Source organism: Erythrolamprus reginae, chromosome 3 (assembly GCF_031021105.1).
Source record: "Erythrolamprus reginae isolate rEryReg1 chromosome 3, rEryReg1.hap1, whole genome shotgun sequence".
Classification (NCBI taxonomy): Eukaryota; Metazoa; Chordata; class Lepidosauria; order Squamata; family Dipsadidae; genus Erythrolamprus; species Erythrolamprus reginae.
The window spans coordinates 201,492,542-201,506,743 of record NC_091952.1 but is presented as its reverse complement, the minus strand read 5'-3'; the positions used below and the strand labels follow the sequence as shown (position 1 = coordinate 201,506,743).

At 37.6% G+C, this 14,202-nt stretch overlaps 1 protein-coding gene across 9 annotated transcripts in view; it reads right to left on the bottom strand.

Annotated features, from left to right (window-relative positions):
- Nucleotides 1-14,202, bottom strand: part of GREB1L (GREB1 like retinoic acid receptor coactivator) — a 211,239-nt gene that overhangs the window by 100,982 nt on the left and 96,055 nt on the right. For 5 of the 9 annotated variants that reach the window (XM_070747606.1, XM_070747609.1, XM_070747614.1 and 2 more), the window contains exons 4-6: nt 10,936-10,983; nt 4,642-4,810; nt 3,872-4,069 (exon numbers count right to left, since the gene is read on the bottom strand). In XM_070747606.1, the coding sequence (XP_070603707.1) occupies nt 3,872-4,069; nt 4,642-4,807 (364 nt within the window). In that variant the 5' untranslated portion in view covers nt 4,808-4,810; nt 10,936-10,983. The remainder of the gene's footprint in view (nt 1-3,871; nt 4,070-4,641; nt 4,811-10,935; nt 10,984-14,202) is intronic. The other 4 variants (XM_070747610.1, XM_070747613.1, XM_070747615.1 and 1 more) reach the window with 2 other exon arrangements.

Below are 14,202 nucleotides of genomic sequence, written 5' to 3'. Positions count from 1 at the left end.
CACTATTTACTGTTCTGGTTTCAGGCTAATTCAGATAATAATTGGAATAAATGATTGCCAAATGCTAATATTTGTAAAAACACAGCAGCTTCTTTATTTTTCCTTCATCTTCCTGTAATACATATGCTCTGACGCAATGCTTTTCTTTGTCATCTCCCTTCTTAGCAGATAAGCAAATTATCTCAGTAGTAACATTAAAACATTCCACAAGTCATTCTAAAATGTATGGGCTAATCAGCATTAGCAAGGAGCCATAAAAACAGGTTATAAACCACACGATTCTTTGCTTACTTTACGGAGCGTGTCGGGATCGCCTCCATCTAGGTATGACAAGATTGAACAGAATCAGCTTCTTCTTCCGTTCACACCCAGATGTGAGGTAATTGATTAGCTAGTTCCTCACCTCCTAATATTTCCTTCTTGTCACTTGTTCTAATCGCTTCTGGGAATGTCTGAACTAGGGTTTAATCCACCTCAAGTCCTCCCCATTTGATCCTGAATCCATCTCTACGTCATTAGCTTTCTCCTCTCCTTCACTAACATTCCTTTCTGTCTGTAAATCAGGCAAATCTGCCAATTCTAAATCACTCCCCCCCTTCATAATCCGAGCATTCCTCAGGCTGAAAGGGAGTATGCACAACATTTACTGTATATTGTAATATGTTATGATTTATAACATTCCTTTATTGTTAGAATTAATATTTTTAATATATTTTTATACATTTTGGGAATTATTTCATGTAGAAATTCATCAAATATATATATTTTCACAGATCAAGTTCCGCAGAAAACCCGCGAAGTAGCGAAAATCCGCAATATATTTTTTCCATTAATATTGTATAAAAACCCGCGATGCACTGAGTCAGCGAATTGTGAACCGCAGTGGCCAGGGAACACTGTAGTTTGTTTCTATTGATAGCCTTGGTGTTATTGCAGTTGTAGTTAAAATAGTAGTTAACAGGTAGGATATTAAGGTAGATGATCCTGTGTACTAAGTTTAGCTCGGAATATAGACAATGTAGTTCAATGTTATCCAGGCCAAAAATTTGAAGTCTACTGAAATAAGGAATTTTATTGCGAGCAGAGGAGTTGAGTACTCTTCTTGTAATATACTTCTGGACCCTCTCTAATGTAATTAATGTCCGAAATACAGTGTGGGTTTCAGGCAGGTCAGCATATTCAGTGATAGTCTAAAAAATATTTTGTATGCCTAGTTAGAAGTATAATGTTACCAGAGAGAAACTTCATAAAATAAGGTTGACAACTCTTAATGCCTTTTTAGCAATGTCGTTATAGTGACCTTTGGACTTAAATCTTTTGATTTAAGACCAATTATAGATTGGTCTATAAATCTCAACAAGGCTGGGGTCACATTTTTTGAAGATAACTATAACTGTTGCTAATGACCATAGCATAAGCAAGGATCTTATTCTAAAAGATACTTCCTAGATGATGCTTAGAGGTTCAGCTATGGCAGAGGAGAACTTTTTTAGAAAGTAGGCACATATTCCATCAGAACCTATAGATAGAGATGGCTTTAGTTTGTGTAGTGACCTTTTGACAGAATCTTTAAAAAAATCAATGTGAATTAGATCATTGCAATTGGTTGAGGTACGACTAGGAAATAAGGGGAAGATGTCATTGCTGTTGACAAGGACTGAACTGAAAAAAGTGTTGAAGAGATTAGCCTTAACAGCATCATCGTTACAATCTTCACCATTTTACCCTTTTAGAGGTGGGATGGTTTTTAAATCTTTAAGTTTGGTGTTTACAAAACTATAGAAGGCATGATTGGATTTTGTGTGTTCTTCTTCCTGTTTGCAGTGGTAATTGGTACATTCTGTTTTTATTTGGTGGCATAAAGTTTTATATCAGTTTTTAAAGTTTAAAGAGCTAGTTTTATTTTTCCGTCTAGTTGATCAGTTCTGCTTCAATAGCTCCACAGAAACATCACATGTTATTAAGTTATGGTCTCTACATGAAGTTCAGAGTTTTTAAAGTAAAAAATATTTTGATTCATTACTGCAGTCTTTTCTGGAAGATCAATTGTAAAGTTTGGACTTGCCATATTGTATTTTTATACCTATATGTTACAATGGAACAAAATATCACCAAACAAAAACACAGGATGTTAAAGGGAGAGTAGAGGAGCTGGGTGGATGGAAACACAAGGAATAATACTTGCAGTTATGATCGAAAAGAAGATTAATATTAATCTTATCAAACAGTTTTCTGCTGAACATATTCAGTACCTCATTTGTTTTAACATAGCTTTCACAATTCCCATAGCAATAACTTAAATTTTTCATACAGCCTTGATCCCAGCAATGTAATTGCTATGATTTATATGTATGATTCGGTATATGTATATTTTGTCTCAGTAAATTCAGTGAAATTTGATTCCAAGTAAGCATGTTTCATACTGCAATCTTAATCTAGTGCAAATAATTTGTCAATCTTTCGACAAGAGAAATAAGGGCAGGAAAGCACAAAGGTCATAGAAGTGAATGAAGTTTAAAATGAAACTAGTCTGAAGAGAAGCATTTATTTGTTGGCTTAAACAACCTCCATAGTAATTCTCAAGAATCTCCTGCAAATAAATTTCTCTTCTGATGTATTTTCGCCTTAAAACTCTCTGCAACCTGAGCTGTACTTTATGTAGCAAGTTTCAGATTTGGGAAGTGGAAAAGGGACTGCTTTCTTTAACGAACAAAATATTTTCTTCATATAGGTTATTAAAATATATTTTGCTTGGTGCCACCAGAAAGTCAAACCAAACTGTATCTAAAAATATAATCTAATTTTTTTTATTTTAATTGTAAAGTTTACCTGAATAGTACTGTTCCAAAAACATGTTTCATTTTTGGGTTAAGAAAAATACTACCTGATTTATTCTGTATTTTCAGAAGATAATTAGAAGATATTTATAAAATAATTTATAAGAAAAATTAATTTTCATAAAGGACAATGATTGAAAAATATGTTGGATCTTAAACATATTAACTGAATTACTATTAATATTTATGATATAAGGTTTAAATAAGCTATTCCTTCTGGATCACTTCTTATAATGTCCTTTAAGAATATAATACCAAGCTTTAAGAATATAACAATTTGAGCTATTTCCAATATTGCTTGTTGCTCAAGTAATATTATAAACAGATCAGACTTTAATCTTGCATTTAGTTTGCATGCAAAAATCCAATTTTAACTAAATAAAAATGTTTCATAAAGGGGCCCTGGGTATTATAACATGTCAAAAAGTACTATAAAACCAAGGGTGAAATCCAGCAGGTACTGATGGGTAGGGGGAATTTTGAGTAGTTCAGAAAACTGGTAAATACCTCCTCTGGCTAGCCCCAGAGTAGGGTGAGAATGGAGATTTTGCAATATCCTTCCTCTGCCACACCTACCAAGCCAAACCCACCAAGCTACACCACACCCATCAAGCCATGCCCACAGAACTGGTAGTAAAAATCATTTAGATTTCACCAGTGTATAAAACCTTCAGATTTTGAGAAATTCTAGCCTAGAGTCAAATTAGAAGCAGACATTATATTGTCTTTTTATGGCTTTTTAAAGATTTTGTTACGAAAAAAATGTTATATGTTCATATCGCAAATGTATCCTTAGCTTAGCATAATTTCTTTCTTTCTAACTTTGGACAAAGTAGTATTCTGCAGGGTATGACCCTTCTGTGAAAGTAACAGAACCATCATAAAACAACCACTGCCCTTTTCCTGTATGCCTGTGACATCACAATGTGCAACATACACAAAGGAGGAAAACTGTTTTCATCATTTGATAACTGCTCTGTCAAAGACATCTCTGATTCTGCATGAAATGTTAGATAGGGAAGATTTAAACCAACCATCAGTAGTGCAAGATCCTTCCGGGGCAGGTTTTTGTGCATATGGGATTGGCGGACTATTGGAATCAGACATTTCTTCATCCTCTTCATCTTCTTCTGTTTCATTAATAGTCTGGCTGGTGGAAAAATCCAGACTTCCATTCTGGGTGTAACGATGCATCAATTCTTTGTCTAGCTCTTCCACTTTTGGTTTCACATCTGGAATGCATGGTTTTTTTTTAAAAGTCAACCACATATAACCTTTACTTACTTACAGATTACTTACAGGACTTCCCAGCGACTGGTTAGGTCCCACAGAGTCAGCCTTCTACAGGTCCCATCAAGTAGACAATGTTGCTTGGCGGGACCTAGGGGAAGAGCCTTCTCTGTGGGGGCCCCACCCCTCTGGAATTAGCTCCCTCTGGAGATTTGTACTGCCCCCACCCTCCTCACCTTTCGTAAGAGTCTAAAGACTCACCTATGCCGCCAAGCTTTGGGTTATTAGATTCTCCCCCCTGGCCGATGAACATATAGTGGGTTGTTGATTGAATGGTTATTTATATATTTTAATTGGTTCTTTAATTTTTTAGTTGTAACTGAACTTTAATTATTTGGATTTCGATATATATTGTCTTTTTTATATGTTGGAAACTGCCCCAAGTCCTTGGAGAGGGGCGGCATATAAATCCAATAAACTTAAACTTTAAAAAAATATACTTCTGAAAAACTTATTTAAAAATAATAATAATAAACATTTTACATAGGATAAGAACAATTAGAATATGCCATACTTGCTTGGTTACCTTCCGGCAAAATAGGAGGCTCAGGATCAAGATACAGCTGTGAGAAGATGGGGCGTGGAACCACACTATTGCATCTGAGGGAAGCTTCTATGGAGTTATGAAGAGCTTCTTCAAAACGGGCAGATTTCAGTTGCCCTGCATAAGAATTCCCCATGATCTGTTAACAAATAAAACAAATGAAATTAAATAAAGTAAAGTTTTAAAAAATGAAATAATTAGGCTAAGCATTCCATTCGTTTATTATGGAAAGCAGAAGTTATCTTTGAATCGGTATTTTACAACAGTGCACATTGCAAGGATAAAATATTGGCAATGGTAAAGAAACCATTAAAAAATACTATCCTGAAGGAGATGTGTTTGTTCTTGATTTTGCTTTTCATGGAGGGAGCTCTTTTTTGTCACCTTTTCTTTCACCTTTTATTATTATTATTTTATTATTATTTATTAGATTTGTATGCTGCCCCTCTCCAAAGACTTGGGGCGGCTCACAACAGTAATAGAAACAATATAACAGTGAAACAAATCTAATATTAAAATAAAACATATCTAAAACCCCAGCAATTTAAAATCATACAACACATACATACCAAACATAAAATATAAATGCCTGGGAGAGGATGTCTCAGTTCCCCCATGCCTGGCGATAAAGGTGGGTCTTGAGTAATTTGCGAAAGACAAGGAGGGAAGGGGGCCATTCTAATCTCTGGGGGGAGTTGATTCCAGAGGGCCGGGGCCGCCACAGAGAAGGCTCTTCCCCTGGGGCCCGCCAAACGACATTGTTTGGTCAACGGGACCCGGAGAAGGCCAACTCTGTGGGACCTTATCGGCCGCTGGGATTCGTGCGGTAGAAGGCGGTTCCAGAGGTATTCTGGTCCAATGCCATGTAAGCTTTAAAGGTCATTACCAACACTTTGAATTGTGACCGGAAACTGAATGGCAGCCAGTGCAGGCCACGGAGTGTTGCAGAAACGTGGGCGAATCTAGGAAGCCCCACGATGGCTCTTGCGGTCGCATTCTGCACGATCTGAAGTTTCCGAACACTTTTCAAGGGTATCCCCATGTAGAGAGCGTTCCAGTAATCGAACCTCGAGGTGATGAGGGCATGAGTGACTGTGAGCAATGACTCCCTGTCCAGGTAGGGCCGCAACTGGTGCACCAGGCGAACCTGGGCAAATGCCCTTCTCGCCACAGCCAAAAGATGGTGTTCCAATGTTAGCTGTGTTTTACCTCTCTTGAGCATCCGTGTAAATTAAAATGGATCTTGTGCAGCACAGGAAATGTTCACATAAAAGTCAGCATGTAGAGCTTTTCAAGAATAATACCAGTCAACAAAAAAAAATCATCAGCAAAAGTAATACAGTATGTCTGTTTTATGGAGTTTGATGTGCTGATTCCAAAAATATGCTTAGTTTTGCTCTGTCACATAAAGTGTCTGATATAGAAGCATTTTTGTTATTATGTCATTTCTGATATGGAGATTACTGTTTTCTTAATATTGCCAGTATATTTCTTATACCTTATAATCCGTGGAAACTTTACCTGCTATAGAAAAACTTTATACATTTTTGAAATCAGAACAAACAAAAAAAAGATTCAGAAAAGTACAAGGTCAACTGCGATGATTACAAAAAATATTTTTGGTAGACTTGTGTAATTGAAAACATTATCTGTTTTGGGAGTATTTGCTTTCTACTCTATTTCATAGAAATGTGATACGGTAGCAATTTTGTTTTGGCTGGACTGACTACTTCCCCCAACTGAACCAACATCAAAATGTCAATGAAATGGAGGTCATACAGAGTTCCACTTGGGAAAGTATAATTTATTGTTTCAAATTTAATTTCCTAGCAGTCATAAAGGACTGTCATGAATTCCCAATTGTCTCAAATCCAGCAGATTGCTAGTTAACATGTATATTGTAGTGTTGTGGGGCGGGGTGTGGAAGTAAATCAAAGAAATTGAACATAATTCTCAAATAAATCCGTTAAATACATGTGAATTAATTACATGTTTAACTGAATTAATTAACTAAATTAACTAAATTTATAATTAACTGAAATACACTGATTTTTAAGAGACAGAGAAGTTGCTTAAATCATTGGGTTTAAAAATACTTGAGAGTACAACGCCTAAAACACGATCTAAGTATTGCCCACAAGATCATATGCTGCAACGTTCTACCTGTCAATGACTACTTCAGCTTCAATCGCAACAACACAAGAGCACGCAACAGATTCAAACTTAATATTAACCGCTCCAAACCTGACTGTAAAAAATATGACTTCAGCAACCGAGTTGTCGAAGCATGGAACACATTACCTGACTCAGTAGTGTCAACCCCTAACCCCCAACATTTTTCCCTTAGACTATCCACGATTGACCTCTCCAGGTTCCTTAGAGGTCAGTAAGGGGCGTGCATAAGTGCACCAGTGTGCCTTTCGTCCGCTGCCCAATTGTCTTTCCTTATCTCATTTATCTTTTCTTCCTTTCAAATTTGTTCACCTATACTTTTATATCTTTTCTTCTATTCATTTCTTTAGTTAGATTACTACATATCTATTCTCTTCAATGTGTATTATGCATTGGACTAAATAAATAAAATAATAAATAAAAGTATTTCCTGCTCTAAAATTGCTATTGGATTGCTTTTCAATAGGAAGTGGGGGGGGGTTGTTCTAGAGTTCTAACTCTAATACATTAATAAATTATTACTGAGGTGAAATAAATATTAAACCCAATGATACATTTTAACATCAAATAAGTATCCATGCGATACTAAAAACAAACAAACTGAAAAACAAACAAACTAAAACCTTTAAAATGTAAAATATACACAAACAGTTCAGATTTCTGCTTTCTAGAATCAGAGAAAAATGAATATTTACTGTTAAAATGTTTCTGTCCTGAGCATGAGAATGCTTCAGAACAGAGATGAAGTAACAGCAGCTTGCACACCATACATACATTCCAGGCTACATTTCTTTTTAATTCACTTAATTATATTTCACACTTCTTACCTACCCATCTCTTTAGTTTACCATGTACTCTGGCAATCTCACACTTACAAAACTTTCCCCAGACCCATCCTTGAATACAGCTCACCTGCCTGGAACCCACACCGAATTTCGGACATCAACACCCTAGAAAATGTCCAACGATACTTCACCAGAAGAGCCCTTCACTCCACCACTCGAAACAGAATACCCTACGAAACTAGACTTACAATTCCTGGGTCTAGAAAGCTTAGAACTACGACGCCTTAAACATAATTTAAGTATTGGCCACAAGATCATATGCTGCAAAATCCTGCCTGTCAATGACTACTTCAGCTTCAACCGCAATAACACAAGAGCATGCAACAGGTTCAAAGTTAATATCAACTGCTCCAAACTTGACTGTAAAAAATATGACTTTAGCAATCGAGTTGTTGAAGCGTGGAACTTATTACCAGACTCCGTGGTGTCAACCCCCAACATTTTTCCCTTAGACTTTCCACGGTTGACCTCTCCATATTCCTTAGAGGTCAGTAAGGGGCGAGCATAAGTGCACTAGTGTGCCTTCCGTCCCCTGTCCAATTGTTTTTCCTATATTTTATATATCTTTTCTCCCATTCATTTATCCTTTCCTCTACTCTTCATTGATGTATTCTATTCTCATATCTCTTCTTCTATCCCTTCCCTGATATTTACTACTACATGTTTTTATTCTCTTTAACTTTCAGTATGTATTGGACAAAATAAATAAATAAATAAAATAAATACTGTACTTCCATTGGACAATTTACCCTGTTGTTCTGACCCTGAGAATCCTTTACTTATACATACAGAGGTAGGCGGAAAGTGAAAGAGAGAGAGACAGACAGACAGACAGACAGACAGACATATATATATATACAAAAGACATAGAGCTCAATTAAATTTATGCAAATGAAATTAGATTAAAATGCACATATATGCAAGCACAACAAACAGCCTTGAAACGAACATTTCTTTCCAATAGTTTTACAGATTTTCGCCAAAGTCTGCTGTAGAACTTTCTCAGTGACATACCTCAATGTATTAAGACTCGCGCAATGGCTATTCTGGAGCTGAAAGTTAAATCTTTTGGGTGACTGAAAAAATGGTGAAAAATGCAATGGTGGTCTGAAAAAATCCCAGGAGAAAACCAAACGCCTTAATTTAAAAGAAAAATAGCATTGAAAAACAAACCTGATGCCTATGAAGAAAAAGTTATAATCAATATGCCATGAAAAAAGACCATCTTGAAGAAAAGCTCAGAAAATGTTCAGGATTCAAGTTGAAGTAACTTTAGCAGTTGCTTACCTACATAATGAGAGGCACATGAACCCTTCCCATTAAAGTGGGTTAAGTTCAGTTAAGGACAGACTTTGCTAAGCATTTCTAAATAGTTGTGTTGAAGATACAATCTACCACACACCTCTACTCATAATTAATGTGGCTTTCAGAAAGAAAACTGAGTCCAGATTAATCTTTGGAACTTCAATAAATTTATGGCTTTAAATATAGTTCACTGCATTTGACATTGCAATTGAATGGCATGTGAATTACAGTAAGATATTGTAACTGTAAGTCTGAGGTAAATTTTCCTAGTATTCTTCTAGTTTACTACCATAGCAACACTAATTCAGTTAATAGGATGCAAGGTATTAAATTATTGGCATACTTGTCGTGTTAACTTGTAATATTGTAATGAACCAGCAAACATGTGGAGAACTCTTAAAAATATCACTGGTTATGGCAAACCACCTTTCCAGGCTGAAGGAAATCAGCAAATCAGACCTGAATGTGTTTTGCTGCAGGTTTGAAAAGAAACTACAGCCACCTATCTCCAGAACTCCCATCTCAGATACACCAACAACAGCCAAGACTCCTACAACTGACCCCATACCATTGGGTTCACAACCTCTAGTGATTCTGATACTTAGAGCAGACAGGATTGTAAAATTATGGGACGGGAGGGAAGGGAGGAGGCTTATGTATATATATCAACAACAGCTGGTCTCAGGACATAACTATAATAGGAAAATTATATGAGAAAAACGTGAAGCCCTTACTTATCAACTGCAAACCCTTTTGTTCTCAAGAATTTATTTATTTTATTTATTTATTTATTTATTTGATTTGTATGCCGCCCCTCTCCGCAGACTCGGAGCGGCTAACAACAATGATAAAAAAACAACATGTAACAATCTAATTTAATAAAACAACTAAAAAGCCCTTATTATAAAAACCAAACATACACACAAACATACCATACATAACTTGTAATGGCCTAGGGGAAGGAATATCCTAACTCCCCCATGCCTGGCGATAAAGGTGGGTCTTGAGTAATTTGCGAAAGGCAAGGAGGGTGGGGGCCGTTCTAATCTCTGGGGGGAGTTGATTCCAGAGGGCCGGGGCCACCACAGAGAAGGCTCTTCCCCTGGGGCCCGCCAAACGACATTGTTTGGTCGACAGGATCCGGAGAAGGCCAACTCTGTGGGACCTTATCGGCCGCTGGGATTCATGCGGTAGAAGGCGGTTCCGGATGTATTCTGGCCCAACGCCATGTAGGGCTTTAAAGGTCATTACTTCATTTCTATATCCTGCCACAAGCCAGTGTAAATAAGACTTTACGAACTCTAGCTGATCAGATAATGGTAGCTGAAGCCAAATATCCTGGCTATTATTGTAGGTCAGTGATGGCGAACCTATGGCATGGGTGCCATAGGTGGCACGCGGAGCCATATCTGCTGGCACACAAGCCATTGCCCTGGCTCAGCTCCAACGTGCATGTGTGTGCTGGCCAGCTGATTTTTGGCTCGCACAGAGGCTCTGGGAGGGCACTTTTAGCTTCCAGAGAACCTCCTGGGGGTGGGGAGGGCATTTTTACCCTTCCCCGGCTCCAGGGAAGCCTTTGAAGCCTGGGGAGAGCAAAACATGATTCTTTTGGGCCCACCAGAAGTTGGGGGAACAGGCCGTTTCTGGCCTCCAGAGGGCCCCCAGGGGTGGGGTAAGCAGTTTTTGCCCATCCCAGGCATTGAATTATGGGTGTGGGCACTCGTGCATGTGATAGTATGCCCGCACCCTTTTTTGACACCCGAGGAAAAGAAGGTTCGCCATCACTGTTCTAGGTGATTCACTGGCCATTACTCTAGGTGATTTAACAAAGGTAACTTAAGGAAAGAGCTTCCAAAATATTCTCAGCATGTCGATTGTCCCAGAGGCAAGAATACTTTAAACCACTGCTATGCAACAGTAAAAGAAGCTTATCGGTCCTTACCACAAGCAGTTGTGGGCCACTCTGATCATTGCATGGTTCACCTTGTACCTGCTTACAAACAAAGATTTAAAGCCACAAAACCAACAATTAAATCAGTGAGGACTTAGACTGAAGAGGCAAAGTTAAAGCTACAGACTTGCTTTGACTGCATGCACTGGAATATTTTTGAAGATAAATCTAGCACAGTGTTTCCCAACCTTGGCAACTTGAAGATATTTGGACTTCAACTCCCAGAATTCCCCAGCCAGCGAATGCAACAATAACAAAAGATTTCTTAATCTCAATAGAGTATTAGAAATTCCATTTTAAAATTTTACAATTGTCTTCTTTCCTGAGTGCTACTGTTTTCCAATTCAGTTTCCAGTGAAAATTGGTGTCATATTTAATAACTACAATAAAATGCATTACATTTATGCATATGTGCCTCTTCCATGTCCTTTGTCACACATAAAAAGGAATGTGTTTTCTCACTCCTCTCACTGCCTGACTAATACGCCAAGATTATATATGCTATAACAAGAACCCACGGATCATTTGGAACCTTATTATTTTAAGAAAATAAAGAAAAAGTTGGTACCTAATAATATACAGTATTCTTCATTTGTTTGAATGTGAGACAGGAAGACAGCATTAAAAAATAATCAGTATTTTGCGTCAGACAAAATAGCCATTCCTATATTGGTTTGCACATTTCCATGTTTTTGGGAAAGCACCAAAGGTTTATTATTCTTCCTTGTATTTTTTAACCTGAAAACATGTCTCCGAGTTCCAGCTTAAATAAAACCATTGGGGACTAAAGACTGCAAACTTGCTTTCTAAACTGTTATCTTTAATAAACTGAGCCCCTTCCTTTCAGCATCTACTTAAAAACAGCTCACTTAAGCTAAAATGCTTTTGATTATTCACTCTCATTTCATCTAAACAAAAAAAAAAAGCAAGCAAGTTCTGCTCCATTTTTCCCCTAGTAACAAATGACTTTAAAATGCTTAATCTGAACTGAAGAGAGCTCAAATGTATTGATTGATTGATTGATTGATTGATTGATTGGATTTATATGTCACCCCTCTCCGAGGACTTGAGAGTGAGAGAATTACAATTTAAAATACAATAAGAAATTTTATGAGAGTGAGAGAAATACAATTTAAAAGACTAAGACTAAGTCTGGAAAGCGACTGGCTTCCATTCTGTAATTTGGTCTCCTTGTCTTTTGCTGAATGTACTAGCAAAACTGCAAACATTTGGTCAGGGTTCTCCTTTCACTTCGACAAAAGCAGCTAAATCAGCACTTTTTGCATCAGACTCATAAAAACCTTCCCACAACAGAGATTTCAAGAAAACCCTTTAAAGGTTTTAGGATATCCCTTAAGTAACAAAATACACCCCACGGTGTCTGACCCCCACTCAGCTGTCTTATGACCTCTGCAATTGTTGCAACATCACTTCAGGGGCCACAGAACTTAACTCCTATATCAAGAAAGAGGACCGCCCGCTTCCTCTGAGCACCTGGTGAAACAAAATGCCAGCAGCGCCCTCCCCCACTCCTAGGACCCAGATGTTCCCACAGCTGCCTTGGTGTTCATGTGGCAATCAGAAAGCAACAATTAGGCCCTGGATGATGGCAATGACCCTCTTTTTTTATTGGGTCTGAATGCTCTATGGGGCCTTCTGGCCTTAAGGATACAGCAGGTCATAAAACAGAAACAGATCTTCAGCCTGTGCGAAATAGGAGAGGGTTGGGTTTTTTTTAAGAACAACAAGGAACAATAGGAGTCCAATGTTATAAATAAAGTAAATCAAGCCAGTCCAATTCATCCACAGCAAGAACATATAAGTTACTTGACCTCTCTTGTTGAAATACCCATTCCACATTTCCCCTTTTTGTTTCTATAGATTATATTTTCACAGAAAAATTCAAAAATCTCTCATGTGCATCAAGTGTTTGATTTAAATAAAACCTATTTCAATTTACAAAATTAGTTCAGTTGGAGAAAACCTCAAAAGACATGTTTGTGGCATCATCTCATTTATTTTAGCTTCTTCGTTTCACTTCAAAACCATCCCATAAAATGTGTCTAAGTTTCAAAGTCATGGATCTCTCCCTCTCTCTCTAAGGAACAATAGTGTATCCTTTGTTATTGAAAGTACACTTCAATAGACTAAAAAAGTATTCACTCCGATTCAGTGTTAAATTATCCTGACTCTTAATTTCAAAATTTGTGGCTTATTGCTGTAATGTATGCTAAATATGGGCAAATAAGATTAAGTTTAAGGTACACAAGACTAATATACCGTAGTACTCCTGACTGGAAGACTCATCCCTGCCACTGATGCCTGCTTTTCTTTTGAAGGAGCTTCCTGGAGTCCACGTTTCGGCCGACGAGGAAGGACGTCTCCGTGACGTCAAAGCTCCGCCTATGGAATTCCCTATTGGGATTCCCCACCTCCGTTTGAGCCTCCCAACTGGCCGACAGCTCCGCGGCTCTTTTGCAAAGCTGACAGCCAGGTGGCGGGGCTTCTCAGCATCCTCCTAAACCCGAATGCCGAACCCGAACTTTTGCCGAACTTCCGTATCTCAGAAAGTTCGTATGACGAGGGGTTCGGATCACGAGGTACCACTGTATTTTGGGTTTTAGTTGGCGATAGGAACTCAGAATGCTTTGTTTATTTAGGTAGTGTATTAATCATGCCAGCTCTCATTGTGGAACTTACTTGTGGACATGTGTAGGACCCCTAACCTTTTATTAATGGTGTAATGCCATTACATTAAAACATTTTAGGTACAGATAGTCCTCGACTTACAACAGTTCATTTATTGTCCGCTCAAATTTATAATAACTATAAAAAAAGAATATATGTGACCATTTTTTACACTTAACAACCATTACACTATCCTCACGGTCACATGATCAAAATCAAGCGTATTGGCCAGCACCTGATTCATGTTTCTGACATTTGCAATGTCTCGGGGTCATGTGACCACCTTTTATGCGCTTCTGACAAGCAAAGTCAACGAGAAAGCCAGATTCACCTAACAGTTGCATTGTACTAATTTAACAACTGCTGTGATTCACTTAATAGCTGTGTCAAGAAAGGTCGTAGCATGGGCAAAACACACTTAACAAATGTTTCACTTAGCAACAGAACCTTTGGGTTCAATTGTGATCGTAAGTCGAGTACAATTTGTAGAACTTTTTAAATAGTTTAATAGTACATATTTTTTCACAATTTTCAGTAATTGAAATACTGTATGTTGCATGATTTTATAGA